Source organism: Diorhabda carinulata, chromosome 4 (assembly GCF_026250575.1).
Source record: "Diorhabda carinulata isolate Delta chromosome 4, icDioCari1.1, whole genome shotgun sequence".
NCBI classification, from domain to species: Eukaryota; Metazoa; Arthropoda; class Insecta; order Coleoptera; family Chrysomelidae; genus Diorhabda; species Diorhabda carinulata.
In genome coordinates this window covers 25378912-25396043 of record NC_079463.1, presented here as the reverse complement: position 1 = coordinate 25396043, position 17132 = coordinate 25378912, and the positions used below count along the sequence as shown (strand labels likewise).

Below are 17132 nucleotides of genomic sequence, written 5' to 3'. Positions count from 1 at the left end.
AAATGTATAAAACTAAACTTTTAATCTATGCCCTGGAACAACACTCATGTATCAAGTTTTGAATTGGAAATCGTACTTTCCGAAAAATTCACTATTAAGCTTTCAATTTCTATCTCTAACTTTTTATACAGTGTTGTCAATGTTAATGGATTGTATTGAGCTTATATTGAGCAATGTTGCGGCAGGAATTGTGACAGCTATAGGAGAGAGCCCAAGTCTACATTAAATAATATCTCGCTGGTTTTCCTGCAAACTCTTTTTGAACGACTTCCAAGCAGTGTTTTCCATCGACAGATAAAAGCCTTTCCAACTGAGGATCTCTTATAACTTCACGTATCTGTGGGCCAAAAAATATTCCCTCTTTCAATTTTCCTATTACAACTTGGCGCCTGCATGAAGTTTTTCAAAACAGATTAATCACTATTAATACAGACAGAAGAACTACTAATACGAGTAATATCCAAAATACAACGACAAATTCTACAATTTGTCGTTTATAATTTTTTTGGAAGTACGAGGATGGTCCAGCGATGTTCAATAAGTTCGATACCCTTCATTGTTGGAAAATCCTTGCCATTATTTCAAGTCTGGGAGTAGAAAATAATCCGAGAGTTCTGAATAGAGTGTGTAAGGTAGCAATTCAAACTTCAGCTCAATCATTTTGACCATTGCAATAATGTGTGAGCTGGTGTATTGTCTTGATGAAACAACATTTTGTTCTTAGCCGAATGCAGCTGTTTTTGCTTGATTTCTTTGTTCAAAAGTTGCAATAAATTCGCATCGATAGTAAATGAAAATTATCCCACGTACATCCAAAAAAACTGGTGCCATAACCTTGCTTGCAGATGGAACGGTTTTTGCTTTCTTTAAAGGCGGTCTTCCTCTTTATTCTATTGTTTTGAGTATGAAGTGATGAACCAACGTTTTATCCTTAGGCATAAAATTCGGCTTTATTTCTCTAAAACATTGCCAAACACCCGGGAACATCAACACGAGGCTGTTTTCGTTCCATTGCGACGATCACCTAGTACCAATTTGTGGGTTGTCTTCAACAGTCGTCACTTCATTTGGTCGACCATTGCGATGCTGGTCTTCAATATTTTACTGTTGAAAATGAATGAGTCTCACCCAGATGGCTGTCAAACAGATACTAAACAACGTGGCATCTTCAAACTTGAAACTTATGCAGTATAGATTTTGTACTTTCTAATACAGTGGCACCTATAGGTCAGGGCAGGTACTACTGGGACCATCCTCGTATCTTGAGTTAAATTCCATGACATGTTTTAATGAGCTAAAATGGTGTTGTACATACTATCACATATAGGAACTCCACGATGAAATGTAACTTGTGGATATTTTCTAATGATTTATAAGTTTAGTTGTCTTTTTAAGAATGTTGAATACAAGACGTTATTTTTTTTTGTAGACCAAGTTAAAATTGTTTGAATTTTTCTAACAATGAAGTAGATAAGCTTTTTAAATAACTTTAAATTGGGTAACAATCAAACAGTTAATAACGACAATATAGATGATAATGTATTTGAAATATTTTTTGAACAGATAAAAAAATCCAGAATTTTGACGAAGCCAGGAATCTTGCCACGAGGATCATGTCCAATGGTGTAGAAGTAATTGTAGCTGGAGATAAAACTATTCCTGGCGAAAAGGATTTCAAAAGATTTCTCACCTCGGGTACATACAAACCCATAACGTTAAAACCAAGTACTTTAACTGAAAACGTGGTTATGCTGATACCTCAAGATACATCAAAAGTAAGTATTATAAATCATCAATCGAAAATTCATTCATTGTTTGCGCCTAGTTGATTGATCTATTCAAAGATATGTCAGCTAAATTTATTCGGTATTGAGTGAACAAACAATGATTTTTTTTTTAAATTTTAGGTAAACGGTTTATCAACGACAATGTACCCGAATCAATTTATAACTAAAACATGCTTAACGACATTCACGTATCTGACTACTTTCTTGGAAGGCAGCACAACTACAGTATCCAGCCACGAACAAGTCGTTTCGAATATAGCTACAGAAGAAAGGAATACTGGAAAAATTTTGCCGACCCCAGCGATGGGAGTTACCGTCACACAGGTATGACAGATGGTCACATTTTTATTTTATCACTCAATCAGTATTTGTCTGTCTTTTTAAGTTAAACCTCTCCAAGGTTCAGTTCCTTGACCCGCGTTTGCATACCACTTCAGTTAAATTGCGTTTGCTACGTTCATTCTTTGTTCTCTTTAGTTGTTGCTTCACATTATTGGATCATCGACCGAATTTTCGCATGAAACCACCAACCAAACTGAATCCCTGTCTCTTTAAGATAAACCTCTACAAGATTCAGTTCCTTAACCTGCGTTTGCATTCCAGTTCAGTTGAATTACGTTTGCTACGTTCATTCTTTGTTCTCTTTAGTTGTTGCTTCACGATACTGGATCATCGACCGAATTTTCGCGTGAAACCACCAACCAAACTGAATCCCTGTCTCTTTAAGATAAACCTCTCCAAGGTTCACTTCCTTGACCTGCGTTTGCATTCCAGTTCAGTTGAGTTGCGTTTGCTACGTTCATTCTTTGTTCTCTTTAGTTGTTGCTTCACGATACTGGATCATCGACCGAATTTTCGCGTGAAACCACCAACCAAACTGAATCCCTGTCTCTTTAAGATAAACCTCTCCAAGGTTCACTTCCTTGACCTGCGTTTGCATTCCAGTTCAGTTGAGTTGCGTTTGCTACGTTCATTCTTTGTTCTCTTTAGTTGTTGCTTCACGATACTGGATCATCGACCTAATTTTCGCGTGAAACCACCAACCAAACTGAATCCCTGTCTCTTTAAGATAAACCTCTCCAAGGTTCACTTCCTTGACCTGCGTTTGCATTCCAGTTCAGTTGAGTTGCGTTTGCTACGTTCATTCTTTGTTCTCTTTAGTTGTTGCTTCACGATACTGGATCATCGACCGAATTTTCGCGTGAAACCACCAACCAAACTGAATCCCTGTCTCTTTAAGATAAACCTCTCCAAGGTTCACTTCCTTGACCTGCGTTTGCATTCCAGTTCAGTTGAATTGCGTTTGCTACGTTCATTCTTTTTTCTCTTTAGTTGTTGCTTCACGATATTGGATCATCGACCGAATTTTCGCGTGAAACCACCAACCAAACTGAATCCCTGTCTCTTTAAGATAAACCTCTCCAAGGTTCACTTCCTTGACCTGCGTTTGCATACCACTTCACCAACCAAACTGAATCCCTGTCTCTTTAAGATAAACCTCTCCAAGGTTCACTTCCTTGACCTGCGTTTGCATACCACTTCACCAACCAAACTGAATCCCTGTATCTTTAAGATAAACCTCTACAAGATTCAGTTCCTTGACCTGCGTTAGCATTCCAGTTCAGTTGAGTTGCGTTTGCTACGTTCATTCTTTGTTCTCTTTAGTTGTTGCTTCACATTATTGGATCATCGACCGAATTTTCGCATGAAACCACCAACCAAACTGAATCCCTGTCTCTTTAAGATAAACCTCTTCAAGGTTCACTTCCTTGACCTGCGTTTGCATACCACTTCAGTTGAATTGCGTTTGCTACGTTCATTATTTGTTCTCTTTAGTTGTTGCTTCACTACCAAACTTTCCTATGTCTGCGTTCGTACCTAGCTACGTTGAGATAACTTGGATTGATCCAGGATATTACGACTATAAGTGAATTTAAACTACATGGATATTTCCTATTTTGTTTTATCAATAAATCTTCTTGAATACAATATTTTTTAAATTTTGATTATCTTTTCAGAATCCCAAATTGTCCGTAGGAGTATTCCATACCACATACACTTATCTGAATACAATTCTTGACGGGGATCAGCCCTTAGTGGTGTCTTCGAAACATACAGTAACTAATACAGTTACAGCTCCAGATGATTATCTTTCACTTTTAAAAAAAGTACACAGTACGGAATCCGCGATGAAAGATACGAATACTTATTATAGCACGATTGGTCTAGAAAAAACATCGTACGAAGGCAACAAAACTTCAGTAATAAGAACAAACGAAGTGGTAACACAAGTCGTTATAACTGAAAGTGTTCCACCAAGAGCCACTTCTGTAATGACATCTTACATTGCACTTGATAAGAACAATTTAGATTCCGCGTATATAACTACAGATGTAGTCAAGACATACCTCGTGACTTATACGTACTACAATACTGTACAAAAAGATAATTCGCCTGTAGTTTATACAAACACATCTGTCTCTACTGATATAGTTACAGAAAAATTATATCTCAGTCCAAAAACTACGAGCAATTACGATATACAAAGTAATAATCACCAAGTGAATAACTTTCAAATATTCACCACTAAATCTTATTTAACAACTTTTACATATTTCACAACTTTGTTACAAGAAGAAAATGAAGCGACGATCGTTAATTCTGAAACAAGTGTCGTTGAAAACGTAATATCCGAAACAATCGATTTAAGTTTGTTGGATAAATCAAATTTGTATCAAATTAAAAATGCAATCGAAGACGGTATTAACACTATAGTGAAAACTATAACTTTATACAACGGAGAAACTTTCGAAATCACAGCTATAGCTAATAATCCTGAAGACCAAATTAACCCTACGAAAGTGATGCCTATCGAAAAAACCCACATGCCAGATACTTTAAAAATGATCAAAGAAGATAATAATGTTCCAGATAAATCTACTTCAAATATTATCACCGGTTCTACAATTGTTTTCGTAGACGACGATCCCTTTGCTCAATTTAATCCCACACCAGTATTAAAAAAAACAACAGATATCAAAACTTCTTCACAAACGATTAAATCTTCAAAAGGTGTACAGAAAAGTAAAAGATCCACAAAAAGTAAAACTAAATCTCAAACTCCTACTATTATACCTACCAAAACGAAGAAAAATAATGTGGACTCACTAAAAACGAAACCACAAGTTGATAATAAAATTAAAGATATTAAACCACCAAAAAATGATTTACTAGGATTGGGTTCTATAAATATAGATAGTCTTCAAGCTATTGCACCCCTTCTTAATTCTATGGCAGGATTTCTTACGACTAATCTAAAATCAAACAGAAGAAATGATATAAACATTACTGCTAACACAAAAAAAGATAATCTAGATGCAACTAAAAAAGTTATTAACAAAAACACTAATCAAATAAGTGAAAATAAAGACCCAGTTCATTTGGTAGATGTACAAAATAGATCTCCTATTTATATTCCAGTTAGAGGTTTAGGGGATGATTTTGAAATAGCCGAAAGTCAAAATATCGCTAGTTTCGACTGGGTAGATCCACCTCCAAATAAAAAAACTCCCGAAATACACGGAAGTTCTTTAATGACTCACGGAATACCAATATCTCCCGGTGAAATAATCACCACTAACTCCGATGTAATCGTTGGAAAACCCGGAAGGGTGGGTCCGAGAATACCCCCCATACCTCTCACAAATACAATCGGCGAAAATGACATAACGGTCGAACTACAACCCCCACCTATGCATGAAAATATTTGGCATAAGAAAAATCACGAATACAAGAGAATTCCGATAACTAATAACTTTGAAAAACCTCATCAGTACCACCATCAAGAAGAATATTTAAAGCCGCCGCCTCCAATACAAAATTCGGAATATATTATACCGATAAAGGGTAATGAGATATCGAAAAATGTTCAAAATTATGTTAAAAATGAGAAAAAATATGAACCTGTTCGTTATCAACATCAAGAACAACACGCAAGTAACAACCGGTTAGTACATGCTTATAACATTAATCAGGAAGCAACTTTTAATAAAGTCATAAAAAATAATGTTCCAGAACGTTCAAATAACCATGAGTATCTACCACATAATCATCACGATATTCCGTTCCGTCTACAAGAAGAAATATTGAGAGGAACTAAATTAAACAACATCAATATAAAACCATCCGTAATCAATAATGAGCCTATAATGTTACCAGAAGTTATCGAAAGATCCACTGGACAACCACTTCTAGTCAACATACAACCAAGTCAAATTGCTTTTGTTAATATACCATACAACAGAACAACAGCTTTAATTTATGGCGGATCTACTGAACCTCACAAAAACGGTCAATATTTCAATGATCCATCTCCGTATCCTCTACAAGATTATTCGATAGCGGATGGTAAAGATCGTCCTTACATATCACCTTCAGTTTATCAACCAGATTTACCAAATCAAAAACGAGTTAATGGGGTAATCAAAGTAGAAAATCAATTAATTAGACACGATTCAATAGGTAGTAATAATCAAAATATTCATATAAAACCTACTAAGATCGGAAATTTTAATGTACGCGAAAATCAAGAGGTTAGTATACCTCCTGTATCATTTGGTGTTATACACAGCGGAATTGATTTCGACGCTCATGTTATAAATCATGAAAATACATTTCCGAATCTTATCAAAAAACCGTATGATGATTTAAGTGAGAATCAGAATGATAAAAATAAGTTTAATATTGCCAGAAAACCTGCTCTCACTTATCCTAGACCTGTTTATAATCAAGAAGGTATTGTTGATAATTCGATCAAACTATCGACTAGTATTCAGGATCATAAATATCAAACACCTTCAAAAATATATAATAATATACCAAGACCACATCAATATGGTTCGAAGAATCAAAAAACCGACATTTCTGAGATTATGTTACCTCCTACAACGCAAAAAATACAAATAAATAATTTGTTTAATCAAAATTCTTATAAACTTCCGGAGAATTTTAAACCTTCTTATCCAATACTCGAAGTGCATGTACCACCAATTAATAATCACCAACAAATAAAAGCACCACATGAATATGATAATTATGATAATCATAAAGTTGATGATTTGGAAAATGAAGATGACGAAGTTATTGAAGAATCCAATACTAGACCACTACGTCCTGGTGAACTACCCTATGAAATTGTTAAATTACAAGCTACAACTACGAAAAGAATTCCTATTTTTCGAGAAACAAAACCAAAATTTGATGAAAATACGTCAAAAATAACAAAATTAAATTACGAAAATAAAACTTCATATGAGAATATTACTGCCAAACAAAAATTAACTACTGAAAAAATACTTTTTCCCGATTTTGATAGAATTAACCTTCATGGTGTTGGTTCGCATGAAATCGTCTCACCATATAAACCAGAAAAGAAACCAGTGCTTATATTTATAAATGAAAAAGAAGAATCGAAACATAAATTCTTTAATAAAGATAATGGAGATAATAGAGATCGACCTTCTGTAACTTCTCTACCTATAAATACTTTTAAAGAAAGTTATAATCATACTACCGTTACTTCGAGACCGATTAATGAATTTACTGAAAATAATCGACCTAAGGTAACTTCTCTACCGATTGGTAAATTCAATGAAAATGTTTTTCAAAATAATCCCACTACTACATCGAAATCAATCAATATATTTAAAAAAAATCGACCAGAAATAACATCATTACCAATAAATATATTTAAAGAATACAATTCGCAATATTCTACTACATCAAATCCTGTTAGTACTTATAAACAAGAAACTAGACCTACAGTTTACAATCCTCGACCTTCAGTAACATCTTTACCTATAGATAAAGTTAAATTATTTAACAACAGAAACAGACCACCGATAATATCGATGGCTAGTACAAACAATAAAAATCGTGGGACTCAAACTGAAAAACCATTCTCTGGGTTACCTTCTAAAACAATTTCGTTCAATGAAATAATTAAAAAAGAAGCGATAGTACCTAAAAATACGATCTATAAACGTCCAACAAGAAGACCGTTCACTAGTAAACCAACACAAACATCCATCGCCGTAGATCATAAAACAACCGTCAGACCATTAACTGACATGGAAATATTGAAACCACCGCCATTAATTCCCGAATATTTTAATAATTCTACCAGTACGAAACCTCAAGAACCAGTGCCAAAAATATCGGTAGTAATGGTACCTCCACCACTTCAAACTGATGAAGATGTATTCGGTATGATTCCTCCTCCTTTGACATCTTTTAATTCACAACAACCGATTACCTCTACATCGAAATATTCTATGGAAAAAGATGTTTCTAGTAATAAAACGGCATCTACTACAACTGAGGTATATAAATTATTAACCCTCGAACATCCTACAAGAAAATCGAATTATAAAACTTCAATAACTACGACTAAAAGAAGACGACCTGTTTATACAGGTTATACTTCTACGTCTACTTCAAATATTATTAAACAATCACCTAAAACCACACCGAAAACTATAATTAGTCCAACTGTAACTAATAAAGATGTTAATGTTAACATAAATACAAATTATTCTTCATCTACTACAACAATATCTTCATCAGAACAACCATCAACTAGTGAAGAAAATCGGAATATAATTCATAGTTTAGATAATAGTACGATTAGTTTAAATGAAGGAACGAATATTAAATTTGATGTAATAACATCAGAAATTCATAATACCGGAAACGATATCAAATTAGAATCTACAACACCGCTTCCTTCTACGATAAAAACAATCTACAATGAAACTAGAAGTAAAATAACAGTACCTACTAGATATATTACTCATACTAAAACAGCTACTGTGACTATAACAAAAACTACTGTTGTAAAATCACTCGGTATGACTCCTTCAACTTTAACAATATTAGTAACTGAAACCGAAAAAACAACTATAATCGATACAGTAACAGAAGTTCATACTCTAGTAAAACCGACTAATATAATAGAAACTGTAACGACTACTATTAAACAAGCTAGTTCTTTATACCCTTACGATATATATGGTAGTCAGTATCCCCCTATTAAAGTTAAACCTACTATTTCATCACCGATTTTCAATAACACGGTTACAGAAGAAAATTCCGAGGAAAATCTTGAGGATTTCATAATTCATGAAACGGATCCGCCCATCACCAAAGATGATAACCGAAATCGTATACCAGCTGAAGAGAACGAATCGATTTTGGTTGTAATGACGGATAAGAACACGAAAAATATCGTTAAAGTACCAAGTTATGAGACACAAGAAAGAGACGAGATGATTACGACAAATAGAGATAACAATATTTTTTTGAGCGGGATATTGATCGATCACCAGGAAGATAAGAAAGAGGAAGTACTCGAAGGGTGCGAGATTGAGTGTAAGGCTTCGAGAAACGAATTATGTCAGAAGATAAATGGTGTTTCGAGATGTACGTGTAGACCCGGATTTGCTAGAATGTTTCCGGATAGACCTTGTTTGCGTAAGTAAAATATTTTTATTTATAACAATTATTATTATATTTCTTGTACTAGTAGGTCGTGTGGCATCTTGTTGACAAGGAATTTTAGTCCTCTGTTCCGCAATATAAAGTTATCGACTCACTTCAACTTTTTTTTGACATCGATATTTCGACCCCGTATAATATGTATTTCTGTACATACATCCCACCCGGACCATTATCAAAAAAACAATATAAAAATTTTACTGTCATCAACTTACAAAACGCGTCGCAGATATCGCAATCTGCGGTTAGGTGCGCAATAATAGTCATACTACGACGTAGTACGGTTTCCAGAGAAAAAGTCTTATTTGTTTAAAGAATTAAAAGTTGAGAAGATGCTCAGAAGATTTGATCATCGATTGTTGTAAGACAATCTGTGAATCCGAAAGACGTACGGCTTCCAAATAAGACGTCTCATTTGTTTAAAGACGTAAAAGTTGAGGAGATGCTCAAAAGACTTGAGCTTTGATTGTTTAAAGATAATCTGTGAATCTGAAAGACGTACGGCTTCCGGAAAAAACGTTATTTCGTTTTAAAGACTTGAAAGACGTAAAGACGACGGATCGCTTAAGTCCACTATTTCATTGAACTTTATATATTTGCCGTTTATGTTGATAAAAACTTTTTATCTAACCTACTGGCTGTTTCTAAATAATACCCCAGACAACAAGAACTAAATCATAACCCTACAGTACTGTAAAAAATTAGTAGAATGACTGGATTTTCTTGAAAAGGCGATAAGATATTATGAACATTTCTTTCTTTATTGGCATTTTATTCACATACCCCAAACAAGTTTTTCGTCGTATCAAGTTAAAAAAATCTTCATCACCAGCGAAATATGCTTCATTAATAACATCAGATCACAAGGTGACCTTAGTTTTATGTATTACGTCAATAATTGATATTAAAGACAATGAAAATTTAAACAATAAACTATGTTTTTTCATTTTTTTGAAACTCAAAGTAAATATATTAATTCAATAGCGACCTACACGTATGACGTCCAGGTAACTTTAGGACGAATTGGAAAAGACCATCTCCACTTCTATGATGACTTGAAGGATCCAAATTCCACAGAACACTACAAATTTGTTCAAGCTACTAACGAAGCTTTGGACAGGATGGTAATGCAATCTGATCTGAGAGATATCTCTCACGGTAAGTATTACAAACCGGGGGCGATAATTTTAGAAGCCCAAAAAAATCGTAGGTAGGATAAAACCCATTGTTTTAAATCTATTATTTTTAAAATAATAAAAGTAGCTTCAATTAAATGGCTGTCACTTTTTTCTGACTAAAGCTGGTACTTCATAAACGTCATATGCAGTTGGCAATGCGCCATCTGTGTGTCAGTCACACCACTTATTGGATGATGTAATACACAACTAAAACGTTCTCTAAGTAAATATTTTTCCAACTACTTTGTTATGGGTAACTTTTCTAAAAATTTCGAGTAATAACTTGCATTATCCATTAATATTCTACAGTTTTGACGAAGATGTTTATTATTTTATCATTCTGCGCCTTTTCTTTGATGGTGGATTTAAACCAGTATATGAATTATTTGAAAAAGTCTGTATTCGACATCAAACAGTTTCATCTTTACTAAATTTATTTGGAAAATGTCCCTCGTTGATTCGTGTTTCATTTAAATAAAATATATTTCTTCTTTGGTTTCTCATTTTTTCTATAGTCCTCTGGTAAATTCTACAATATCGTTTCTTTCTATTGAAATAGATTTTCCTTTCAAGTAATTTTCCAGTTGGAAACTCGACTATAGTTTCAAGTTAAAACTGATCATTGATTTCTGGTTCACGCTTATTAATAATGAAGTGAAACTAGTTTACTGGACAAAATTTGTAATTAAATTTATAACTAATTTGCGATTTTTATTCTCTAGGTATTAAAGTTCACGCATTCGAACCTGCCGACGAAGGAATCGTAAGCAAATTTTATCTACAACTTTCCGAAAATGTAGAACAAAATCGTTTAGAAGATATATTCAAGAAGTATCTCTTGAACAACAGCTTGAGTTTAGGCGGTACCGACATTTTCGCCAGCCCTAGAATCGAGCTAGAAGCTAATGACTTTAACGAGTGTTCAAATACAAATTTCCACGACTGTTCAGAAAACGCACACTGTTTTAACCTGAAAGGAACGTACTCTTGTAGTTGTAAGGAAGGTAAGGAAAATATTTTTTCTTTACAAGGATCAGAAATATACCAAATACCCTTCAAATATTATTTTTATATTTTTTATATATACTGAAACAAATGTTTTTGAAGAATAAAAATATTAGTATGTCATAAATCTTTTCTTTGACCAAATAATTTTTACAAACGCTCCTATATGGTGACTTAAGATCAATATTGATGAATTCTAACTCAACTTTCAATATATCATTTGAAATTTTTGACCTTCGACCTTTAGTAACTGTTTTTACACACATAGGATCGATGCAGATTCCTGGGAATCAGGATCTCGAGTGAAATTCGACTCCATGGGAATTTTTTTTATTCGATCATCGCTTTTTAGACTAAATAGATCAATTTAACGATTAAAATCGGAGACACTCAAGTGAGGTTAGGATATTTTCAAAATATCAGTTGGTATTTTGACGAAATATGAATAACATCACAAATTTATAACCGGATCACTTCACTGGAATGACTATTCGTATAAACATGACATTCCTTTCGATGGTTCTTCATGATGTTTCATACACTACCTGCTTTCAAAGTTACCAATACTAGCACTGCTCTATTTACTTCCTTAAATAATAATTTTGATTCACTTTGAGGAATTTGATTAACTCATTACCTTTTATAACTAGTAGAATTCCCTTTATCAATCACTTAATTCAATTAATAATAAAGTCAATTAATTGCGTCAGAACTGCAGTTTTTCCTTTTCGTCACTGTTAATATTGTGAAAACGCAAAAATAGTTTCTGGACTTGCGAGTGGAGAAGAAAAGGTTTATGCTTTCCTTAGTGATTCACCGTTACCCCATTTTCCTCTACATATATCTTCTCCGGTGTTAAGTGATTTTTCTCAATTAATTCTTCAAGAAGTACAAAAAATCCTGTCACAAAAACTATGTTGAATCCACTAGCTCGCGTTCCTAAAGTTACTTCTAGCTTTCTTAAAGTAAATTCTGGATGAGGCTTAATGAATCCTTATATCCAGTATCTTCCAGCACTTTTTGTTACTTTAGTGATCGCCATTCGAAGACAAGCCCCATAGCATTCTCTCATGATTAGTCCAAATAACAATTCTTTTATGGTCTTCAAATTGATTGGCGTGTCTTCTAGATCTTCTGCAAAATAGTCTTATAACCTCAATGTTTTTGACAAAGGTATAGCTGGGGAACGTTTTCTACGTATTTATCTAGCGTGGTTCGTGAAACATTGAACTGAAGAGAACCTTGGATTATAGCTTTAGCACCCGCTTTCGATTGGCTAGCTCTGCCTGTTAGTAGAACCCTTATAAGTAAACACCATCTAAAAATATGAATTCATTCAGGATGGGGTAACCCCATTTTGCACTCCTTTGGACTATTGCACATCGAATCATTTTTTTTTCAGGAAAACTGAACTACAAATTGACACACTGCTCAATTAAATTCATTTCGCTCACTTATATTTATTTTTCTTTGTAGGTTATTCGGATTTGTCGGAAAATATGCTATATCCTGGAAGAATATGTTCAGCGGATCAAGTGGGTTGTGAAACATGTAACTATCATGGTACTTGTTACACCGCAGGAGCTGAAGATACATTCTGCGATTGCTTCCAATGGTATACTGGACAATATTGTCATATTAATCTCAAAGGTGAGTTATTTTCAATTATCAAAACTATAAGAATGAAAACCTACGAGAAAAAGTACATAAAAAGTGAGGATAACGTATTATAGAACATTTCTACGTATTCTGAAACAAATCTTCATTATTATCTTCAAAATATGCTTCACGTCAATGCTTCATCCAATTTTCCATACGCTTGTTGTAAGCCAAGACTGGAATCACCGTCAGTATCTTAACCTAATTAATTTTCATGGCTTCAATAGACTCAAGGCACGTTTTAAAAAGTGAATTCTTGAGTTTCAAAAAGAGGAAAAAATCGCAGAGATACAAATCTGGTGAATAAGGTAACAGCGCGATAACTCGAAAATCGATCATCATGGGCAAATATTCAACGACTCTACAAAACACTTTCGAAACATTTTCAGTAATTTTATTCGGAGGAAGGGGGTACAAACATTGCTCCACGTCATCATTGGACACAACAGGATTTGTCTTTACAGATCAATTAGGCTTATACCATCTTCTTAAGCTGTGTGCTGTTGGAGAATCAACACCATATTTGCTACGATGAAATTCACAGACTCGGATTTAACAAAGCATATAACACAAAACGTCATTTTGACAATTACTGAGCTGGACGTTGATTGAAGCATGCTACTGTTATATAGTGAAAACCATGTGGAACCCAAGAGCTTCCTCTTTGGTCAGTCACATCGGATTCACGGATGAATATCTACAATTTCATTAAATCAGATATTTCTTTGTTATTGTAGGCTTCAAGCTATTAAATGAAGCACCATAACTTCTATTAATTAATGGTGATAATCTTTGTTTTTTCTTATTTTTAGTTATATTGATAGCTTTAGTAACACTTGGTACATTATTATTGGGATTATTACTAACTTGCATTATACTTACATGCGTGAGAGGTAGACATGTTGAAGTTCCTGGTGGAATCAATTTCTTACCTCAGGGTAATTCCGGTAGGAGAAATACCCTTGATAGAAGAGCTATGATCCAAGATACGAGTTCAGAAGAGGATAATAAATCGGATACGTCGCGATATGTGAAAGTAAGTAACTTGGAATGATAAATTTTCAGCGCTCGAATTAGTATTAATTATTCGTTAAGATTGTACGAAATTTTGAATGCGGTTTTTCAATTTTTAATCGTATAGGGTTGTAGACAAACAGACGCCTTATTACTTCAGTAAAACGTTGCAAATCTCCTATTTGGAACTTGGTTTTTTGTTTGTAGAAACAGAAGGCTGCTCCCCAAAGGAAAATATCGAAAGTTTCCTTAAAGGTAGCCGAACGCATCGAACCCACAACTACGAATCATAACATCACATCCGCCGAACAAAAAGATAGATCTTTAACGGTGATGATTCCTCGAGCAAAGTACCATCCAGCTCCGCCGACATCTCCATTATCAAATTATACCAGTTTCGATGTACGTAAACCTTCAGTTCCCTCGATTACTAATGAAGCAAAACTTCTGAGCTTATTAGACGCCGGACCTTCTCCAAATCAGGTAATTATATAAATATAACTACGTAAATTTTTCCATAGATTAGTTACAATTGAAATCCTCGCTATGTTTCATTCACTGGAGTTTCTCTAGATCGAGATATAAATTTACATAATTTTGAAGTGGTTCCTAATAATTTCCTTCAATGCAAAAGGAGCAGATCATATGGTTTATAACAATCCCTGTCTAACCTAACCTAACATAACCTAACGTAACCTAAAGTAACCTAACGTAACCTAACGTAACCTAGCGTAACCTAACATAATCTAACCTAACGTAACCTAACGTAATCTAACCTAACGTAACCTAACGTAATCTAACCTAACCTAACGTAATCTAACCTAACGTAATCTAACCTAACGTAACCTAACCTAACGTAATCTAACCTAACCTAACGTAATCTAACCTAACCTAACGTAATCTAACCTAAACTAAGTCCCTAACTTAGTTTTTTATTCTCTTAAAGGTTAAAAGAAAAAATACAGGCATCAGAAGGCAAAACGTGTTCTAATTGGTTTATATTTTTATCTATTCGCTTACAAAAATAAGAACCCTTATCAAAATCGCCTTAATTGGTATCGTTTTGTAAAAACGCATTTTATTGTCTTTTAATATGTTTACTATCGATTTATGATCAATTTTGAATGTAGTGGATGCTTTTATACTCGATCTATATGGATTTTCCTGAAACTGTCACCAAAATAATAAATTTATGAACTGTACAGGGTGTGGCGTAGAAAGTTTTGATCAAAAGTACAGTTATGTTATAAATCGGAAATTATGAAGAAATACGTTATGGATGACGCTGAGTTTGAATATAATGTTCTGAATTTGGAATTTGCGTTCCAAAAAAAACCTAGTCCACATTAATCTCCTTTAACGAAGTTAGTGACTTTAAATTATAACCAACAAAAACAAGCGCTTTCCTTTTTTCTCTGTATTTTTTTCAACCCAATTCGTATCGATATTCCTTATATCAAAATTGAACCACTTATGAAACACTTAAAAAGTAGTTTCAATATTAGCAAAGGTTCTCATCATTAGAAACGTTGACTAGGTATAGTAAAACGAAGTGACTTTGAATATAAAGAGTTTCGTTTATCAAACAGAACATTTTCTAGATAGATGGCTCTGGTGTGTTTATTTCTTAGTAGACAATTAATTTTTAGTTAGTATGGCAACACTGTCTAGCTTGTTCGAGCGCCATTTTGCAAACCCGATACTTTCCCACATACTTAGTACATGCATAAGTTTGATAAAAACTTGTAGAAAATAACCTTGTACAATCACAAAAATGTGAGTAACAAGTTTTTATCTATTAATTCATTGTTAACTATTTCGTTAATTACTTTGTACTGCAATTAATTGATATTATATTCTTCGCACCGTTTGCAATGGTTTGGCTTGTCTTTTACAACATGGAAAATGAGTAATTCGCGAAACAAGTCGTTTAGAAGGACTCTTTTCATTAAAAGCATCACCAGCAGAAAAAATTGACCAAAGAAGAAACGAGAGCGTTTTAGTTATTGGGCTCGATATAGTACAAACCAACAAGATTTATTTGAGAAATTGATAAAAGGAAAAATTTTATTTCAATGTAAATACATCAACATTGTGATAATGATCAGTGTTTTCTTTTCAGTCGGAGCGTATCCAGCAATTCAGTAACGTTCCCAGTGAATTACTCAGCGAAGATAAAACAAACTCCAGAAAAACTTCAGGAGCACTAATTTCAGCTGGTTTTGAAGTTTCAGCAACAGTTGTCAATAATATGGGTACTTTAGGTACAACTTGCGGTACAGAAGCTGATAGAAGCGAAAATGCTACACTTATTCAAAAAATTAGTGCAGATTTATTATCCAGTACTGGTACGAGATCACAATTCAACACGTTGAGACAATCATTAATGTAAGTAGACAAAATTTGGTACATTCTATTAGCACCTAACCTAACTTAACCTAAAAAGATTTTTTATTCTTAGCTTCGCAATTCACTATTTTGCTTCCATTAAACGTAGACTCCTCCCAAAAGAGGCTAATTTTCTGGAGGTTTTTATGTTATACTTCCCAAATTATTAGCACTGTTCCTCCGAGATACGAAGATGGTACCAGAAGTACCTGGCCTGACCTAGAAATGGCGGTAGTTACATAGGTTTAAAGCTGAATTTTGCGTCCATTAACAACAAAAGAACAGTCCAACCAATGGACTGAAAAGAGAGAACCGTTTCCAAAGAAGGCAAAGACCGTTCCATCTGCATTCATGTTCAAGGCGACGGTTTGAACGGCGAGTATTACGCAAAGTTTGAAGGAAGAAATCAAATAAAAACGGTCGCATTTGGCTAAGAAGATAAGGTTATTCCATCAAGTGCACCAGCTCACACATCCGTTATTGCAATGAACAAAAATTAATTAATCAAAGTTTGTATTGCTACCTCATGCCCCTATTCGCCAGATTC

General features: G+C 34.0%; 1 protein-coding gene across 1 annotated transcript in view; it reads left to right on the top strand.

Moving 5' to 3' along the window:
• The window catches only part of LOC130892519 (uncharacterized), a 28910-nt gene that overhangs the window by 3210 nt on the left and 8568 nt on the right, over nt 1-17132 (top strand). Inside the window, exons 2-10 of the mRNA XM_057797966.1 lie at nt 1564-1775; nt 1908-2111; nt 3806-9317; nt 10326-10499; nt 11242-11523; nt 13001-13174; nt 13996-14219; nt 14405-14680; nt 16320-16585. Of these exons, the coding sequence (XP_057653949.1) occupies nt 1564-1775; nt 1908-2111; nt 3806-9317; nt 10326-10499; nt 11242-11523; nt 13001-13174; nt 13996-14219; nt 14405-14680; nt 16320-16585 (7324 nt within the window). The remainder of the gene's footprint in view (nt 1-1563; nt 1776-1907; nt 2112-3805; nt 9318-10325; nt 10500-11241; nt 11524-13000; nt 13175-13995; nt 14220-14404; nt 14681-16319; nt 16586-17132) is intronic.